The 15,221-nt window shown below is 44.1% G+C and overlaps 1 protein-coding gene across 1 annotated transcript in view; it reads left to right on the top strand.

Annotated features, from left to right (window-relative positions):
* The window catches only part of ADAMTS13 (ADAM metallopeptidase with thrombospondin type 1 motif 13), a 33,569-nt gene extending 18,668 nt beyond the window's left edge, over positions 1-14,901 (top strand). Inside the window, exons 20-29 of the mRNA XM_058159560.1 lie at positions 657-846; positions 1,360-1,462; positions 2,683-2,812; positions 4,216-4,407; positions 5,590-5,794; positions 7,066-7,500; positions 9,230-9,446; positions 11,265-11,441; positions 13,130-13,314; positions 14,434-14,901. Of these exons, the coding sequence (XP_058015543.1) occupies positions 657-846; positions 1,360-1,462; positions 2,683-2,812; positions 4,216-4,407; positions 5,590-5,794; positions 7,066-7,500; positions 9,230-9,446; positions 11,265-11,441; positions 13,130-13,314; positions 14,434-14,580 (1,981 nt within the window). The 3' untranslated portion in view covers positions 14,581-14,901. The remainder of the gene's footprint in view (positions 1-656; positions 847-1,359; positions 1,463-2,682; positions 2,813-4,215; positions 4,408-5,589; positions 5,795-7,065; positions 7,501-9,229; positions 9,447-11,264; positions 11,442-13,129; positions 13,315-14,433) is intronic.
* Positions 14,902-15,221: the final 320 nt, after the last annotated feature.

Below are 15,221 nucleotides of genomic sequence, written 5' to 3'. Positions count from 1 at the left end.
TAGGGAGTGTGACTCGCTCCCTGTTTATATACAGTAGATCTGAGCTTGGTTGTTTCCTTGTGGACATTTCATGACCCAACTAGGTAACATCACCAGCGTTACTGGGTGTGACTCGCTCTCTGTTTATATACAGTAGCTCTGAGCTTGGTAATTTTCTTATGGATGCCTCAACTAAGTAACATCTTCAGCGCTTATCTTCTAAGGTTCCCTGTTTTGCACAATGTCAGAATCGGGATAAAAATATTACCTTAGCATCCAGAGGAAAGATGATTTAAACCTGCCCCGCTCGCGACATTGGGAACGAGTGGTGTGGCCGAGCACCAAACGATGCCAGGGTTAAATATAAGTAAAGAGTAGCTCATCGAAATCCAAACCTCCACTATTCTTAACAGATTAACAGAGTTGAAAGGGGCCTTGCAGGTCATCTAGTCCAATCTCCATGCCCGAGCAGGAGACCCTACGCCATTTCTGACAAATCTTGAAAGCCTCCAGGGATTGAGGCTCCCACAACTTCCGAAGGCAACTTCTGTTCCATCGGTGGATGGTTTCGCGTGCAGAGTCTCTCTCTCTCTCTCTCTCTCTTTTTTTCTCTCTGAAGATCTCTTAAGGTAGGGAAAGGATGGCCAATGCTGGACTCTTCTGTCTTCCCCATCCAGTTGGAAGAAATCACAGGTGGCCCGATGTTCTGCCGTTTGTGGCTTGGGAGCGGCCACGTGGAACGTGACCTGCGTCCGGGCGGTTGATGGGCTGGAATCCACCGTGGAGGAGAGGCTGTGCCCAGCGGATCAGAGGCCTCCAGCCTTCGTGCCTTGCAACGTGGGCCTCTGCCCATTGAGACGGAACACCGTATGTATCTCTAGCCTTCATGTAGTCCTCGCCTTACAACCATTCGTTTAGTGACCGCGATGGCCTGGCTTAGCCGCCAGGCGAAAACAATGGCTGTGTCAGAGCTTGTTGCAGGAATCACATCCAGAAAGCATGCATAGATAGCAGATTCAGCAGGGTTTCATTAACTTCTCTCTATATACATAATAACACATACAATACCAACAGCAGACTCTTCCAGCGTGGTAGAGAGTTACTGGCAGAAAACACAGGAAGAGGCGAGAACAGCAGAGATGAGTTTTAGTTTCAATTCAGAGAGCCAGACTAGGTTGGGGCTTCAGAGCTCCGAGCGGAATACCGAGCCACGCTCAGGCTCCTTCCAGTTTCAAGTTTCCAAACGGTCCTCATTGGCTGACTTAGTGGTAAGGCCAAGGACTGTCTGTAGCCTCTGGTTTCCTTTTGGATCTCAGCAGAGCGGTTTTCTTTCCACCCATCCGTATCCTTGTAACGGTTTTGGTGTCTCTCCTGAAACAGGAATCGATGTCTGGTGCTGCAGAAGAGCGAGACCGGATTGGAAATCGGACGGTATACGCCTGGAGCCCTTTGGCTGGGAAGTGTCCGGTCTCCTGTGGAGGAGGTGAAGATTTTTTTCTCCTGATTCCTTGACTGTGGATCCGGTTTCAGAATCTGGTCCAGCCCTGCTGTTTGTACATCATTTCTTTCTTGGGCTAAGAGCTCTTTTGCACCTCCCTTCATCGGTTCCACCTTCCCAAACGATAAAATTGAAGAAGAGAGTCAGTTAGGTCTAGTAATGGTTAAAGCACCAGGCTAGAAAGCGGGAGACGGGAGTTCTAGTCCTGTCATAAAGCACAAAAGCTGGCTGGGTGACTTGGGCCCAATCGCTAGGAGACGGCGAGTTCTAGTCCTGACTTGCCCTGAAAGTCAGCCGGGCGACTTTGCGGCCATCGCCAGGAGATCGTAAGTTCTAGTCTCAGCTCAGCCCACCTCACAGGGTTGTTGTTGTTGTGGGGGAAAACTAGGAGGAGGAAGGTGTGTTGGTTGTGTCCGCTGCCTTGAGTTAGTTGTAAAAATAACAGAGGTGAGTTACAAGGAAAAAAGGAAAGAAAAAAGAAAAGGAAGGAAGGAGAAAAAAGAAGAGGGAAGGAGGGAGGGTTGAAGAAGGAAAGGAAAGGAAGGGAAGGAAGGGAGTGAGTGAGTGAGTGAAGGAAGGAAGGAGAAAAAAGAGGGAATGTGGGAGGGTTGAAGGAAGGGAAGGGAAGGAAGGGAGGTGAGTGAGGGAAGGAAGGAAGGAAAGAAAAAAGAGAAGGAAGGAAGGAGGAAAAAAGGGAAGGAATGGAGGTGAGGGAGGGAGGAAGGGAGGAAGGAAGGAAAAAAGAAAAGGAAGGAAAGAAGGAGAAAAAAGAAGAGGGAAGGAAGGAGGGTTGAAGAAGGGAAGGGACGAAATAGAGGTGAGGGAGGGAGGAAGGAAGGAGAAAAAAAAGAGGGAAGGTTGAAGAAGGAAAGGAAAGGAATGGAGGTGAGGGAGGGAGGGAGGGAGGGAGGAAGGACAGAAGGAAGGAAGGAAGGAAGGAAGGAAGGAAGGAAGGAAGGAAGGAAGGAAGGAAGGAAGGAAGGAAGGAAGGAAGGACAGATGGACTAAGGCCTTACTTCTCAATCTTGGCAACTTTAAGATGGGTGGACTTCAACTCCCGGAATTTCCCAGCCAAGATAAAGTCATGTTCGCTGGATATATGACAGCATTTGAAGAAATAATCCTGCGGAGGGACGAGCCAAGGAAAGCAGAAAAACAATTGATACCGCTAATAAAACATTCTCCCCGACCGCCCCTTTCCACAGGACGGTTGTTGCTGAGTTACGTCTGCCTAGTTTTGGACACTAAAGAAGTAACCGAGGAGAGACGCTGTAACCAGACCCAGAAACCAGCCAGCTATCTAGAAATTTGCAACCCTGACCCATGTCCACCAAGGTAAGTGGGGGGGGGGGCTCTGCAGATTTTCCCCACTTATACAGGTAGTCCTTGGGTTACGACCGTATCATGGAACCCGCTTATTCCATTCATCCCACCGACCCGTACGCTCCCACAGAGAGGGACTCCTTAGGGTGCCGTCCGCCAGGCAGTGCCGACTGGCGACACCCAGGGGAAGGGCTTTCTCTGTGGGGGCTCCCACCCTCTGGAATAATAATAATAATAATAATAATAATAATAATAATAATAATAATAATAATAATAATAATAATAATAATAATAATAATTTAATTTTTATACCGCCCTTCTCCCAAAGGGCGGTGAACAGGCAGATAAAATAATACAATACATTTCAATAAAAACACTATTTAAAAAACTTATTCCAAAAGCCTAAATTTAAAATACAATACAAAATATAAAATAAACCCCAATAAAATGTTTAAAAACCCTATGAGCTCCCCCCAGGACTGCGCCAACTTCCCGACCTTCGAACCTTCCGCCGCGAGCTTAAGACACATTTATTTATTTGTGCGGGGCTGGCCTAGGGTTTAGTTTTTAAAAATTAGTTTTAAACGGGGTTTTGTACTATTTTAATCGATATTTTTAAATTTGGCCTAATGTAATAAGTTTTTTAAAATGTTGTTTTAACTTGTATTTATTTCTTATGTTTTTTATGTTTTTATAAGGCTGTAAACCGCCCTGAGTCCTTCGGGAGATAGGGCGGTATAAAAATTTGAATAATAAACAAATAAATAAAAAAATAATAAGTCCGGACAGTTGTAATCAAGCAGGCGGCCAAACGGATTTTTATCTCCTTTCTTTTGACGGCCGTTAAAGCGAATGCCAGGGCTGTTCAAAAGTGAACTAAGAATAGTTTTCGACAGCCGTCGTGTAGCTGTGGCGGTTTATTTATTTATTTATTTATTAATTAAACTTTTATACCGCCCTTCTCCCGAAGGACTCAGGGCGGTGTACAGCCTTCATTTAAAACAGTTAATATACATATTAAAATAACAATTAAAAAGCTTATTCAATAAAAGGCTGCGGCGTTTGGGGCGGGTGACCTCTCCAGCTAGCTCCCAACAAGCCCAAGTCAGCAGGGAAGGTGGATTCGCTTAGTGACCATGTGATTCGCTGAACAACAGCTTAACCGTTCTGGCAAAAAAAAAAAAATAAGTGTAAAAAAAATCGGATGCGCTTTGGGTAAACATCCTCCTTGTTTAGCGACGGAACGTCACTCTGGTCTCAGTTGTCGTAAGTCTGAGGACTCCCTGCGTTTTATAAAGTTCCTGGACTGGACCTCGAGTCCTGGAAGAGGGTCCCTAAACAGGGGGCAGGAAAAGTGGTGGCATAGGGTTGCTTTTTTTTTTCATCTGGTTTCTTACTCTCTGCTTCCCACTCAGGTGGTTGTACAAGCAAGGTGCGTGTAGTGTGACGTGCGGGGAAGGCGTTATGCGCAAGGCCTTGTACTGTGCGCGAGGGACCGGGGAGGAGGAGGAGGAGGAGGAGGAAGAGGTCCTGCCAGACACAGCCTGCGAGGACTCGTCGCGCCCCGAAGAACAGGAAGCGTGCCACCTGGAACCTTGTCCACCCAGGTTTTTAGCTTTTGTCTTTGTAAATTGGGAAACTAGCAAGCAGTTTTCCTCTAGTTTAGTTTAGTTTAGTTTAGTTTACTTTACTTTACTTTACTTTACTTTACATTTTACTTTTTACTTTGTCTTACTTTTTATTTTACTTTACTTTTTACTTTTTTTTTTTTATTTGCATTTATATCCCGCCCTTCTCCGAAGACTCAGGGCGGCTTACACTATGTCAAGCAATAGTCTTCATCCTATTTGTATATTTATATACAAAGTCAACTTATTGCCCCCCCAACAATCTGGGTCCTCCTTTTACCTACCTTATAAAGGATGGAAGGCTGAGTCAACCTTGGGCCTGGTGGGACTTGAACCTGCAGTAATTGCAAGCAGCTGCTGTTAATAACAGACTGTCTTACCAGCCTGAGCCACCAGAGGCTTAACTTTACTTTTAACTTTACTTTTTACTTTACTTAACTTTATACTTTACTTTTTATTTTACTTTACCCTACTTTACTTCACTATACTTCACCGTCATTGCATCTCGAACAACGAAATTAAATGCCATCTTCAGTATACATTGTACATAAAAAAACCCTAAAAAAAATAAAACACAAACACACAAACAAACCACATTCTATACAATTGAATTGAAAACCCCTGATATTGCATTAATATTGCACGCTATATACCCAGTAGAAATTCAATGTGGCTACTGCCCTGGGGTAGAAGCTGTTTTTCAGCCTATTTGGAGAGAAGGAAGAAGGAAGAAGGAAGGAAAGAGAGGAAGGAAGGGAGGATTAAGAGAAAAAAAGGATAGACAGCTGAAAGATGATAGTGAATTATAGAAGGAAGGAAGGAGGGAAGGAAGGAAGGGAAGAATTAAGAGAGAGAAAAATTAAAGGACTGAAAGAGGACGAGAAAGTTGACAGTGAATTTTAGAATGAATGACGGGAGGAAGGAAGGATTAAGGGAGAGAAAAGCACAGAAGACTGAAAGAGGAAGGGAAGGGTGATAGTGAATTATAGAAAGAGGGAAGGAGGAAAAGAAGGAAAGGAGCGAAGGAAGGCAGGAGGACGGAAAGAAAGAAAGAGAGAGAATGGAAGGAAGGAAGGAAGGATAGACAGGTAATAGATAGACAACTGCAACCGATTTGCAATTGTAACTGACTTGCAATCTTTCCGTATTAAAAAAAAACAGCTGGAAAGTGACGGAGCGTGGGCCCTGCTCCTCTTCGTGTGGACTTGGAGTTGCTACCCAATCTGTGTCTTGCATCAGGCTTGTTAGAGGCCGAGAGCTGGAGGTGGCCGAAGGCCAGTGCCCAGAAGTGGAAAAGCCTCTTTCGGTCATGCCATGCATTCTCCGTGTCTGCCCCTACGAATGGGGGTTCACCCAATGGACGGAGGTACCCTGATTTGCACTGCGATGACATTCAGGTGTCCTGGGGAAGCAGATAAGTCCTCGGCTTACGACTGTAACGGGGGGGTCACCGTGTGCGCGATTTGATGACCTCTGTTTCTTGCAGCGGCTGTGACGCAAACACGGCCGACGTAAAATGAGCCCGTTTTGATGGGGGCGCATTTTGGGCGGAAACCGTGAATAAATGCCACTTTCTATCGAAAGCGTCATAAATTGAATTCACACAACTTTGTAAATGCACGCCAGTTGCACGCACCCGTATGGGGGGGGGGAGTTTCGACGTGAGCAGAGGGGACGGACGTCAAGAATTTTGAATCTGTCTTCTAAGTAGCTTTTTGGGGGTCCGTGATTCCACACAGTTGCTAAGCGAACAGCCATAGGTTGAGGATAACAGGCAAACATAAAAAACAGACAAACATAGAAACAATACTCTGGCTTAATGCGACAGCCTTGTTTAGCCAGCATTCGGTTGGTTCCTACAGTATACTGACTCAAAGGCTACTTAAATGAAATTGAAGTCCCCCCAGAGGAAAATGTAATAAAAAAAGAAATATTAGAATGCGCAGAAATGGATAGATTAACGCTTAAAATCAAGGAAAAGGAACGCTTTTTAACATGGGCTTTATTTTATCAATAGCTAACTAGTAGAAACAGAAGTTAGAAATGTGGAAGCAAAAAAGAATGATTAGTTATATATGGAAGGTGTATTAAAATGGATAAACAAATATTATTAAGTGATTAGTATGAATGTTATGAATATTATTGTTATGATGGCTATTTCTCAAAATTAACTGTACTCAAACAACACACTGTGTTGTATAAGAATGGAGCTTTTTATATTAAATTAAAACTTTTTAAAAGAAAAAAAAAAGAATTTTAAATCTAGTGTAATCTAATCTGCATACCGTGTTTCGCCGAAAACAAGAGCCTGTCTTACATTTTTTTTGAACCCTGAAATAAGTGCTTGGCCTTATTGCCCTGCGCTCCAAAGCCCGATTGGGGCGTATTATTATAATGTCTTATTTTGCGGGAAACAGGGCAGTATATTGAAAGCTGATCAGTTAAACTAGTAAATATTTCGCTGGGGACAATTTGGAAATTTCCCAGCTGAGAGATTGAAAAAAAAAAAAAAAAGAGCATTAGCAGACCACTTCTGTACTAAGGCCAAGAAAACAGCATAGAGGTAGTCCTCGACTTATGACCGGTAAGCCACCGGTTATAAATCGAAGACTGTAATCTCTGGTTCTCTTCTTCCAGTGCTCCGTCACCTGTGGAACTGGCATCCAGAGACGTCAGGATTTCTGCATCAACCCCCAAACCAAGACACGGGTGAACCCTCTCTTGTGCATGCATGTTCCTAAGGCCATGATGGTAAGAACGTGTTCCACCACCCCTTGCCTCGAACAAGCCACGATGAAGTCAGACCTTCGATCAGGGGTCCCAACGGCAACCCAGTTTCCAGCCGCAGAGGTCACTCTTCACCCGACTACCCTGGAGGTCACTCCTCATCTCACAGGAGGGCAGGACCAGGGCTTCGACCTTCCACGGTCCAAGGGAGAAGACCCTCAGAAGAAAGAGACCAAAGCTAAACCCTGGGGAGATATCTCAAAGGAATCCAGTTACGTAGCACTGCTGGTTATTAAGAGGGCTTTAAACAGAGGCAGGATCTGCGTCTTAGGGAAACGGGACTGGGTTTGGTGGGAAAATCCAGCAAAAGACAACCTGGCTGAGCACCTCTGGTGTCAACCAGGCAGGTCTACAACACCTAGAACAAAAGCCAAGTCAATGCCAGTTGAGGGATCATAGTTTGGTGGTATAAGAGAAAATCAGGAGATCCATGGAAACCTACTCTCTTCTTCTTGCCAGCGGATTGATACCAACTCAACTGTCAAACGGCCAAGAGTCAAACCTAGCTAACCAAGGGAAAAGAGTCAAAGAGAAGTTGTTGTTGTTGTTGTTAGTGGTGAAGTCGCGTCTGACTCATCGCGACCCCATGGACCACGTTCCTCCAGGCCTTCCTGTCCTCTACCATCCCCCGGAGTCCACTGAAGCTCCTGCCTACTGCTTCAGTGACTCCATCCAGCCACTTCATTCTCTCATCCATCCCATTCTTCTTTTGTCCTCCATCTTTCCCAGCATTAGGTGAGTCCTTCCTTCTCATTAGGTGGCCAAAGGATTTGAGTTTCCTCTTCAGTATCTGGCCTTCTAAAGAGCAGTCAAGGGTTGATCTCCTCTAGGACTGACCGGTCCAAGGGACTCGCAGGAGTCTTCTCCAGCACCAGAGTTCAAAGGCCTCCATTCTTTAGCGCTCAGCCTTCCTTACGGTCCAACTTTCACAGCCATCCATTGCAACTGGGAAAACCAGAGCCTTGACTATACGCACTTTTGTTGGCAGGGTGATATCTCTGCTTTTTAGTACGCTGCCTAGATTTGCCATAGCTTTCCTCCCCAGGAGCAAGCGTCTTTTAATTTCTTGGCTGCAGTCCCCATCTGCGATGATCTTGGAGCCCAGGACAATAAAATCTGTCACTACCTCCATTTCTTCCCCATCTATTTGCCAGGAATTGAGAAGGCCGGATGCCATGATCTTAGTTTTCTTAACGTTGAGTTTCAAGCCACTTTTTGCACTCTCCTTCTTCACCCGCATCAAGAGGCTCTTCAGCTCCTCTTCGCTTTCTGCGAATTATATTCCCCTTATTTTTCAGGCTTTTGGGATCACCTAATTCCAAACGGAATTCCAAACGGAACGCGGTGGCTAGGACGTTGAGCTTGTCGATCGGAAGGTCGGCAGCTCAGCGGTTCGAATCCCTAGTGCTGCCGTGTAACGGGGTGAGCTCCTGTTACTTGTCCCAGCTTCTGCCAACCTAGCCGTTCGAAAGCACGTAAAATATGCAAGTAGAAAAAAATAGGGACCACCTTTGGTGGGAAGGGAACAGCGTTCTATGCGCCTTTGGCGTTGAGTCATGCCGGCCACATGACCACGGAGAAGTCTTCAGACAGCGCTGGCTCTTCGGCTTTGAAACGGAGATGAGCACCGCCCCCTAGAGTCAGGAACGACTAGCACACGTGTGCGAGGGGACCCTTTACCTTTTTAATTCCAAAACTATATGCAGAAATTTAGCTGCAGAGGAGTTGATGCGAGATAAATCAAGATCTCTGCATAAATTCCTAGAATATAAGATGAGAGCAAACCCCACTCCCTACTAGCGCTGATGATGTTGTCTAGTTTGGTAATGAAACGTCGGCAAGAAAACCACCAAGCTCAGACCACCAAACCCAACAGTCCTTCTCCTCCACAATTCCTTCTAGCACTGATGATGCTACCTAGCTGGGTCACAAAACGCAAGAAAACAACCAAGCTCAGAGATTAACAAGGACCCCACAGTTCAACCCCGAGCTACAGCTATTCTCCGCTACCCAGTTTCCAAGGTGTGCGACTCACCTGTTCCCATCTCTTAATGTCTCCTCCTCCTCTGGCTTTTTCCACCCAGGTATCTGCGGAAGGCAGTGGCTGGGTCCCAGCGGGCTAATCAACATGACGGGCGTGCAAGCCAGGATTTGCACGGTCGCCATAGGCCGCCCTTTAGGGGAGATGATCACAGTCCAGGTGTTGCAGAGTTCCTTGAACTGCAGCGCAGGTGAGCGTCTCGCAGGTTGGTGCCGATCATCAGCCAGGAAGCCTCAAACTCGTGTCTTATCATGTTATCCACCTCTTTTCTGCCTTGCCTCTCTTGCTGAAGAAATAATAGAATTCATCGTCAAATTCCAATTCTCTTCTGTTTATTGATTTACGTTCTATCTATCTATCTATCTATCTATCTATCGTTCTATCTATCTATCTATCTATCTATCTATCTATCGTTCTATCTATCTATCTTTCTATCTATATCTATATCTATATCAATATATATATCTCTCTATATATATAGAACTATCTATAGATAGTTCTATCTATCTATCTATCTATCTATCTATCTATCTATCTATCTATCTATCTATCTATCTATCTATCGTTCTATCTATCTATCTTTCTATCTATATCTATATCTATATCAATATATATATCTCTCTATATATATAGAACTATCTATAGATAGTTCTATCTATCTATCTATCTATCTATCTATCTATCTATCTATCTATCTATCTATCTATCTATCTATCTATCTATCATCTATCTACTGTATCTACCTATCTATCCATCCATCTATCCATCTAATCTATCTATTCATCTATCATCTCTATATCTATCTATGTCTGTTTGTCTATCTATCTATCCATCCATATATCTAATCTATCTATTTATCATCTCTACCTATCTACCTATCTATACTATTTACCTATTCATCCATCCATCCATCCATCCATCCATCCATCCATCCATATCTACTGTATCTACCTATCTACCTATCAATCCATCCATCTATCCATCTAATCTATCTATCCATCTATCATCTCTATATCTATCTATCTGTCTGTCTATCTATCTATCCATCCATATATCTAATCTATCTATCTATTTATCATCTCTACCTATCTACCTATCTATACTATTTACCTATTCATCCATCCATCCATCCATATCTATCTACTGTATCTACCTATCTACCTATCAATCCATCCATCTATCCATCTAATCTATCTATCCATCAATCATCTATGCATCTATCTATCTATGTGTCTGTCTGTCTGTCTGTCTATCCATCCATCCATCCATCCATCCATCCATCCATCCATCCATCCATCCATCCATCCATCCAGGGGTGAAATGTAAAATTTGTTACTACCGGTTCTATGGGCGTCAGGTTCTATGGGTCATGGGGGTGTAATATGACGGGGTGGGTGGGGCCAACTTTTCTTTTTTCTTTTTTTTCTTTTTAAAAGCATTTTTTCTACAACCTCTTTGGCCGAAGAGGCTGTAGAAAAAATGTCTTTTGACAAGCCGGATTTTTTTTTTTTTTAATTTACATTTATATCCCGCCCTTCTCCAAAGACTCAGGGCGGCTTACAGTGTGTAAGGCAATAGTCTCATTCTATTTGTATATATTTACAAAGTCAACTTATTGCCCCCCCAACAATCTGGGTCCTCATTTTACCTACCTTATAAAGGATGGAAGGCTGAGTCAACCTTGGATCTGGTGGGACTAGAACCTGCAGTAATTGCAGGCTACTGTGTTCTAATAACAGGCTTCTTACAGCCTGAGCCACCACAGCCTTTCACGGGATTCACTTAACAACCATGTGGCTAACTTACCTGCCGCAGTGAGTCGCTTAACAACGGTGGCCAGAAAGGTCGTAAAACGGGGCAAAACTCCCTTAACAAATGTCTCGCTTAAGAACAGACATCTCGGGCCCCGATGGTGGTCGTAAGTCGAGGACGATCTGTAATCGGGTTTCTCCAGAGCTTAAGAAGGTTTGCAGGGGGACCCATTTCTTCCTCTTCTATTTCTTGCCAGGAGAAATATTACTCTTTTCGACCCGGACGATGTGGCGGATGGCCTGTCAGAAACTGAAGCTGTTGCTGGTGACCACCCAAACCAACACCTTGATTGTCAGGCAGCGCCGGCTGTTGTCGGGCAGTGGCGTGGTGCTACGCTACACCAGCAGATTGGCAGAGAAGAAACACCATCAAGGTGTGTAGTCCGTGGAACGGCTTGCCACCAGAAGCTGTGGGCGCTCCAATACTGGAGGTTTTCAAGAAGAGATTGGACAGCCATTGATCTGGGATGGGATAGGGGTTAGATTAACAGAGTTGGAAGGGACCTTGTAGAATAGAATAGAATAGAATAGAATAGAATAGAATAGAATAGAATAGAATAGAATAGAATAGAATAGAATAGGAGAAGGAATAGAATAGAATTTATTGGACACACAAAGGAATTTGTTTTGGTGCATATATGCTCTCAGTGTACATAAAAGAAAAGATACATTAGTCAAGAATCATAGAATAGAATAGAATAGAATAGAATAGAATAGAATAGAATAGAATAGAATTTTTTATTGGCCAAGTGTGATTGGACACACAAGGAATTTGTCTTTGGTGCATATGCTCTCAGTGTGCATAAAAGAAAAGATACATTCATCTAGAATAGAATAGAATAGAATAGAATAGAATAGAATAGAATAGAATAGAATAGAATAGAATAGAGTAGAGTAGAGTAGAGTAGAGTAGAGTAGAGTAGAGTAGAGTAGCGTAGAGTAGAAATAGAATAGAATAGAATAGAATAGAATAGAATAGAACTTTTTATTGGCCAAGTGTGATTGGACACACAAGGAATTTGTCTTTGGTGCATATGCTCTCAAATAAAAGATACATTCATCTAGAATAGAATAGAATAGAGTAGAGTAGAGTAGAGTAGAGTAGAGTAGAGTAGAGTAGAGTAGCGTAGAGTAGAAATAGAATAGAATAGAATAGAATTTTTTATTGGCCAAGTGTGATTGGACACACAAGGAATTTGTCTTTGATGCATATGCTCTCAGTGTGCATAAAAGAAAAGATACATTCATCTAGAATAGAATAGAATAGAGTAGAGTAGAGTAGAGTAGAGTAGAGTAGCGTAGAGTAGAAATAGAATAGAATAGAATAGAATAGAATAGAATAGAACTTTTTATTGGCCAAGTGTGATTGGACACACAAGGAATTTGTCTTTGGTGCATATGCTCTCAAATAAAAGATACATTCATCTAGAATAGAATAGAATAGAGTAGAGTAGAGTAGAGTAGAGTAGAGTAGAGTAGAGTAGAGTAGCGTAGAGTAGAAATAGAATAGAATAGAATAGAATAGAATAGAATAGAATAGAATAGAATAGAATAGAATTTTTTATTGGCCAAGTGTGATTGGACACACAAGGAATTTGTCTTTGGTGCATATGCTCTCAGTGTGCATAAAATAAAAGATACATTCATCTAGAATCATAAGGTACAACACTTAATGATAGTCGTAGGGTACAAATAAGCAATCCGGAAACAATACCAGTATATCAATCCTTCTGTTAATGCAGTTTAGGATTGCGTTGGTTTTTTTGACTGCTGGCTCATATTTAGCTGGTTGTCCACTAAGATTCCAAGATCCCTCTCATAGGGTTTCCTGCTTGAGCAGGGGGTTGGACTAGAAGACCTCCAAGGGCCCTTTCAATTCTGTCATTCTGTATTCTAGTTTGCATCCTATGTCCTTCGCTGCCGCAGATACCTGAAAGCAATCGCTGGTCCTGAAATCAAAAGCAGACACTGATTTAATTGTCACGGGCAGGGGGATGGACTAGAAGACCTCCAAGGTCCCTTCGAAACTCTGTTATTTTGCGTTTTTCTCCTCGCTCCGCAGCCTGTGATAGGCAGCTGTTTGGTCCATGGGGCCTCATCCTGAACCCAGGACCGTCGCCGGATGGAGAACAACAAATGGCTTGCAGGATATTTATCGACGTGGCACCTCACCTGCGGATTGCCATTCATGCGGTATACGTGGAATTCCAAACAACGGCCAACGAAACACACTCCAGCTACATTTCGGTAAGGGTGAATTGGGGTATGGACCCCTCACATTAGCACGTAGAATAATAAGGCTGGAAGAGACCTTGGAGGCCTTCTGGTCCAACCCCTGGCTCAAGGCAGGAGACTTCGTATCATCTCAGACAAATGGCTGTCCAATCTTTTCTTCAAAACCTAGATGATAGAAAGATGATGGATGGATGGATGGATAGATGGAGAAAGAGAGAGAGAGAGAGAGAGAGATAGGGTGGGGATGGATGGATGGATAGAGAAAGAGAGACAGGGTGAAGATGGATGGATGGAGAAACAGAGATAGGGTGAAGATGGATGGATGGATGGAGAAAGAGAGATAGGGTGAATATGGATGGATGGACGGATGGGTGGGTGGAGAAAGAGAGATAGGGTGAAGTTGGATGGATGGATGGAGAAAGAGAAAGACAGGGTGATGGATGGATGGATGGATGGAGAAAGAGAAAGATAGCGTGAAGATGGATGGATGGATGGATGGAGAAAGAGAAAGATAGGGTGAAGATGGATTGATGGATGGATGGAGAAAGAGAAAGACAGGGTGGAGATGGATGGATGGAGAAAGAGAGATAGGGTGAATATGGATGTATGGACGGATGGGTGGGTGGAGAAAGAGAGAGATAGGGTGAAGATGGATGGATGGATGGATGGAGAGAGAGATAGGGTGGGGATGGATGGATGGATGGATAGAGAAAGAGAGACAGGGTGAAGATGGATGGATGGAGAAACAGAGATAGGGTGAAGATGGGTGGATGGATGGAGAAAGAGAAAGGGTGAAGATGGATGGATGGATGGATGGATGGATGGATGGAGAAAGAGAAAGACAGGGTGAAGATGAATGGATGGAGAAAGAGATAGGGTGAATATAGATGGATGGAGAAAGAGAAAGATAGGGTGAAGATGGATGGATGGAGAAAGACAGGGTGAAGATGAATGGATGGAGAAAGAGAGATAGGGTGAATATGGATGGATGGACGGATAGGTGGGTGGAGAAAGAGAGAGATAGGGTGAAGATGGATGGAGAGAGAGATAGGGTGGGGATGGATGGATGATGGACTTGCAAAAAGCCATCGATGGAGGCAGGCCGAACGTTGGCACCGTTTCTTATTCCAGATTCGAGATGTCGAATCCTTGAGGACTACCATCTTCCATGGGAACCGTCTTTTCTACTGGGAATCCATCGGCAGCCGAGCCGAGATCGAATTCAACCAAGCCCTAGCCAACATCAGCTTCCGAGCAGAGTACTGGGCCACCAAGTAGCCCTTCGTTAGATTGGCCGACGCGGAAAACGCCGCCAAGGAGGCAATTACAGTATAAGCGGAAGGGACCTCGGAGGTCTTCTAGTCCAACCCCCCTGCCCAAGTCGGACGGGAGGCAGGAAAGGGGCCATTGCTGAGCTCTCGCCTCAAAAACATGGAATGCCTTTCCATCAATCTCTTACGCCTCCGTTTTTGCAAACGGTCTTCTCTTGGTGCTTCTGTCAACCAATACAAAGCTGGACCAGAGGCCTACCTACAGGGTTGTTGTAACAGGGACTCGGCGCTTGAGCATAAAATTAATCCCTGCGGAGTAGCCGCTGGATGCCTCTGAAAAACGTGAGCTGCAGCTCACCAAAACTTCTGTCTTTTAATAAAACAGGTTGGTTGAAGAAAAAAAAAAAACACCCAACGCTGCCTCTAGATTTTGTTCGGTTATTATTTGACTAACACAGTTCTCACGTCATCATGGTTTAAACTCGGCTCGACTCCAAATGCGACGGTTGGCATTTGCAGGCAAGGGTGTAATTTGGTTAAGTCTCGTCTCAGGAATTCCGCTTTGGTTTAGGATTTGAGGGATCAGGGACGCTCGGATAAGGGAGTAAATAATGATAGATAACCCTAACCCTCCTCTTCCTCCTCCAC

Source organism: Ahaetulla prasina, chromosome 16 (assembly GCF_028640845.1).
Source record: "Ahaetulla prasina isolate Xishuangbanna chromosome 16, ASM2864084v1, whole genome shotgun sequence".
NCBI lineage: Eukaryota > Metazoa > Chordata > Lepidosauria > Squamata > Colubridae > Ahaetulla > Ahaetulla prasina.
Note: the sequence above shows the minus strand (reverse complement) of the source record. Positions and strands in the feature narration are given on the sequence as shown.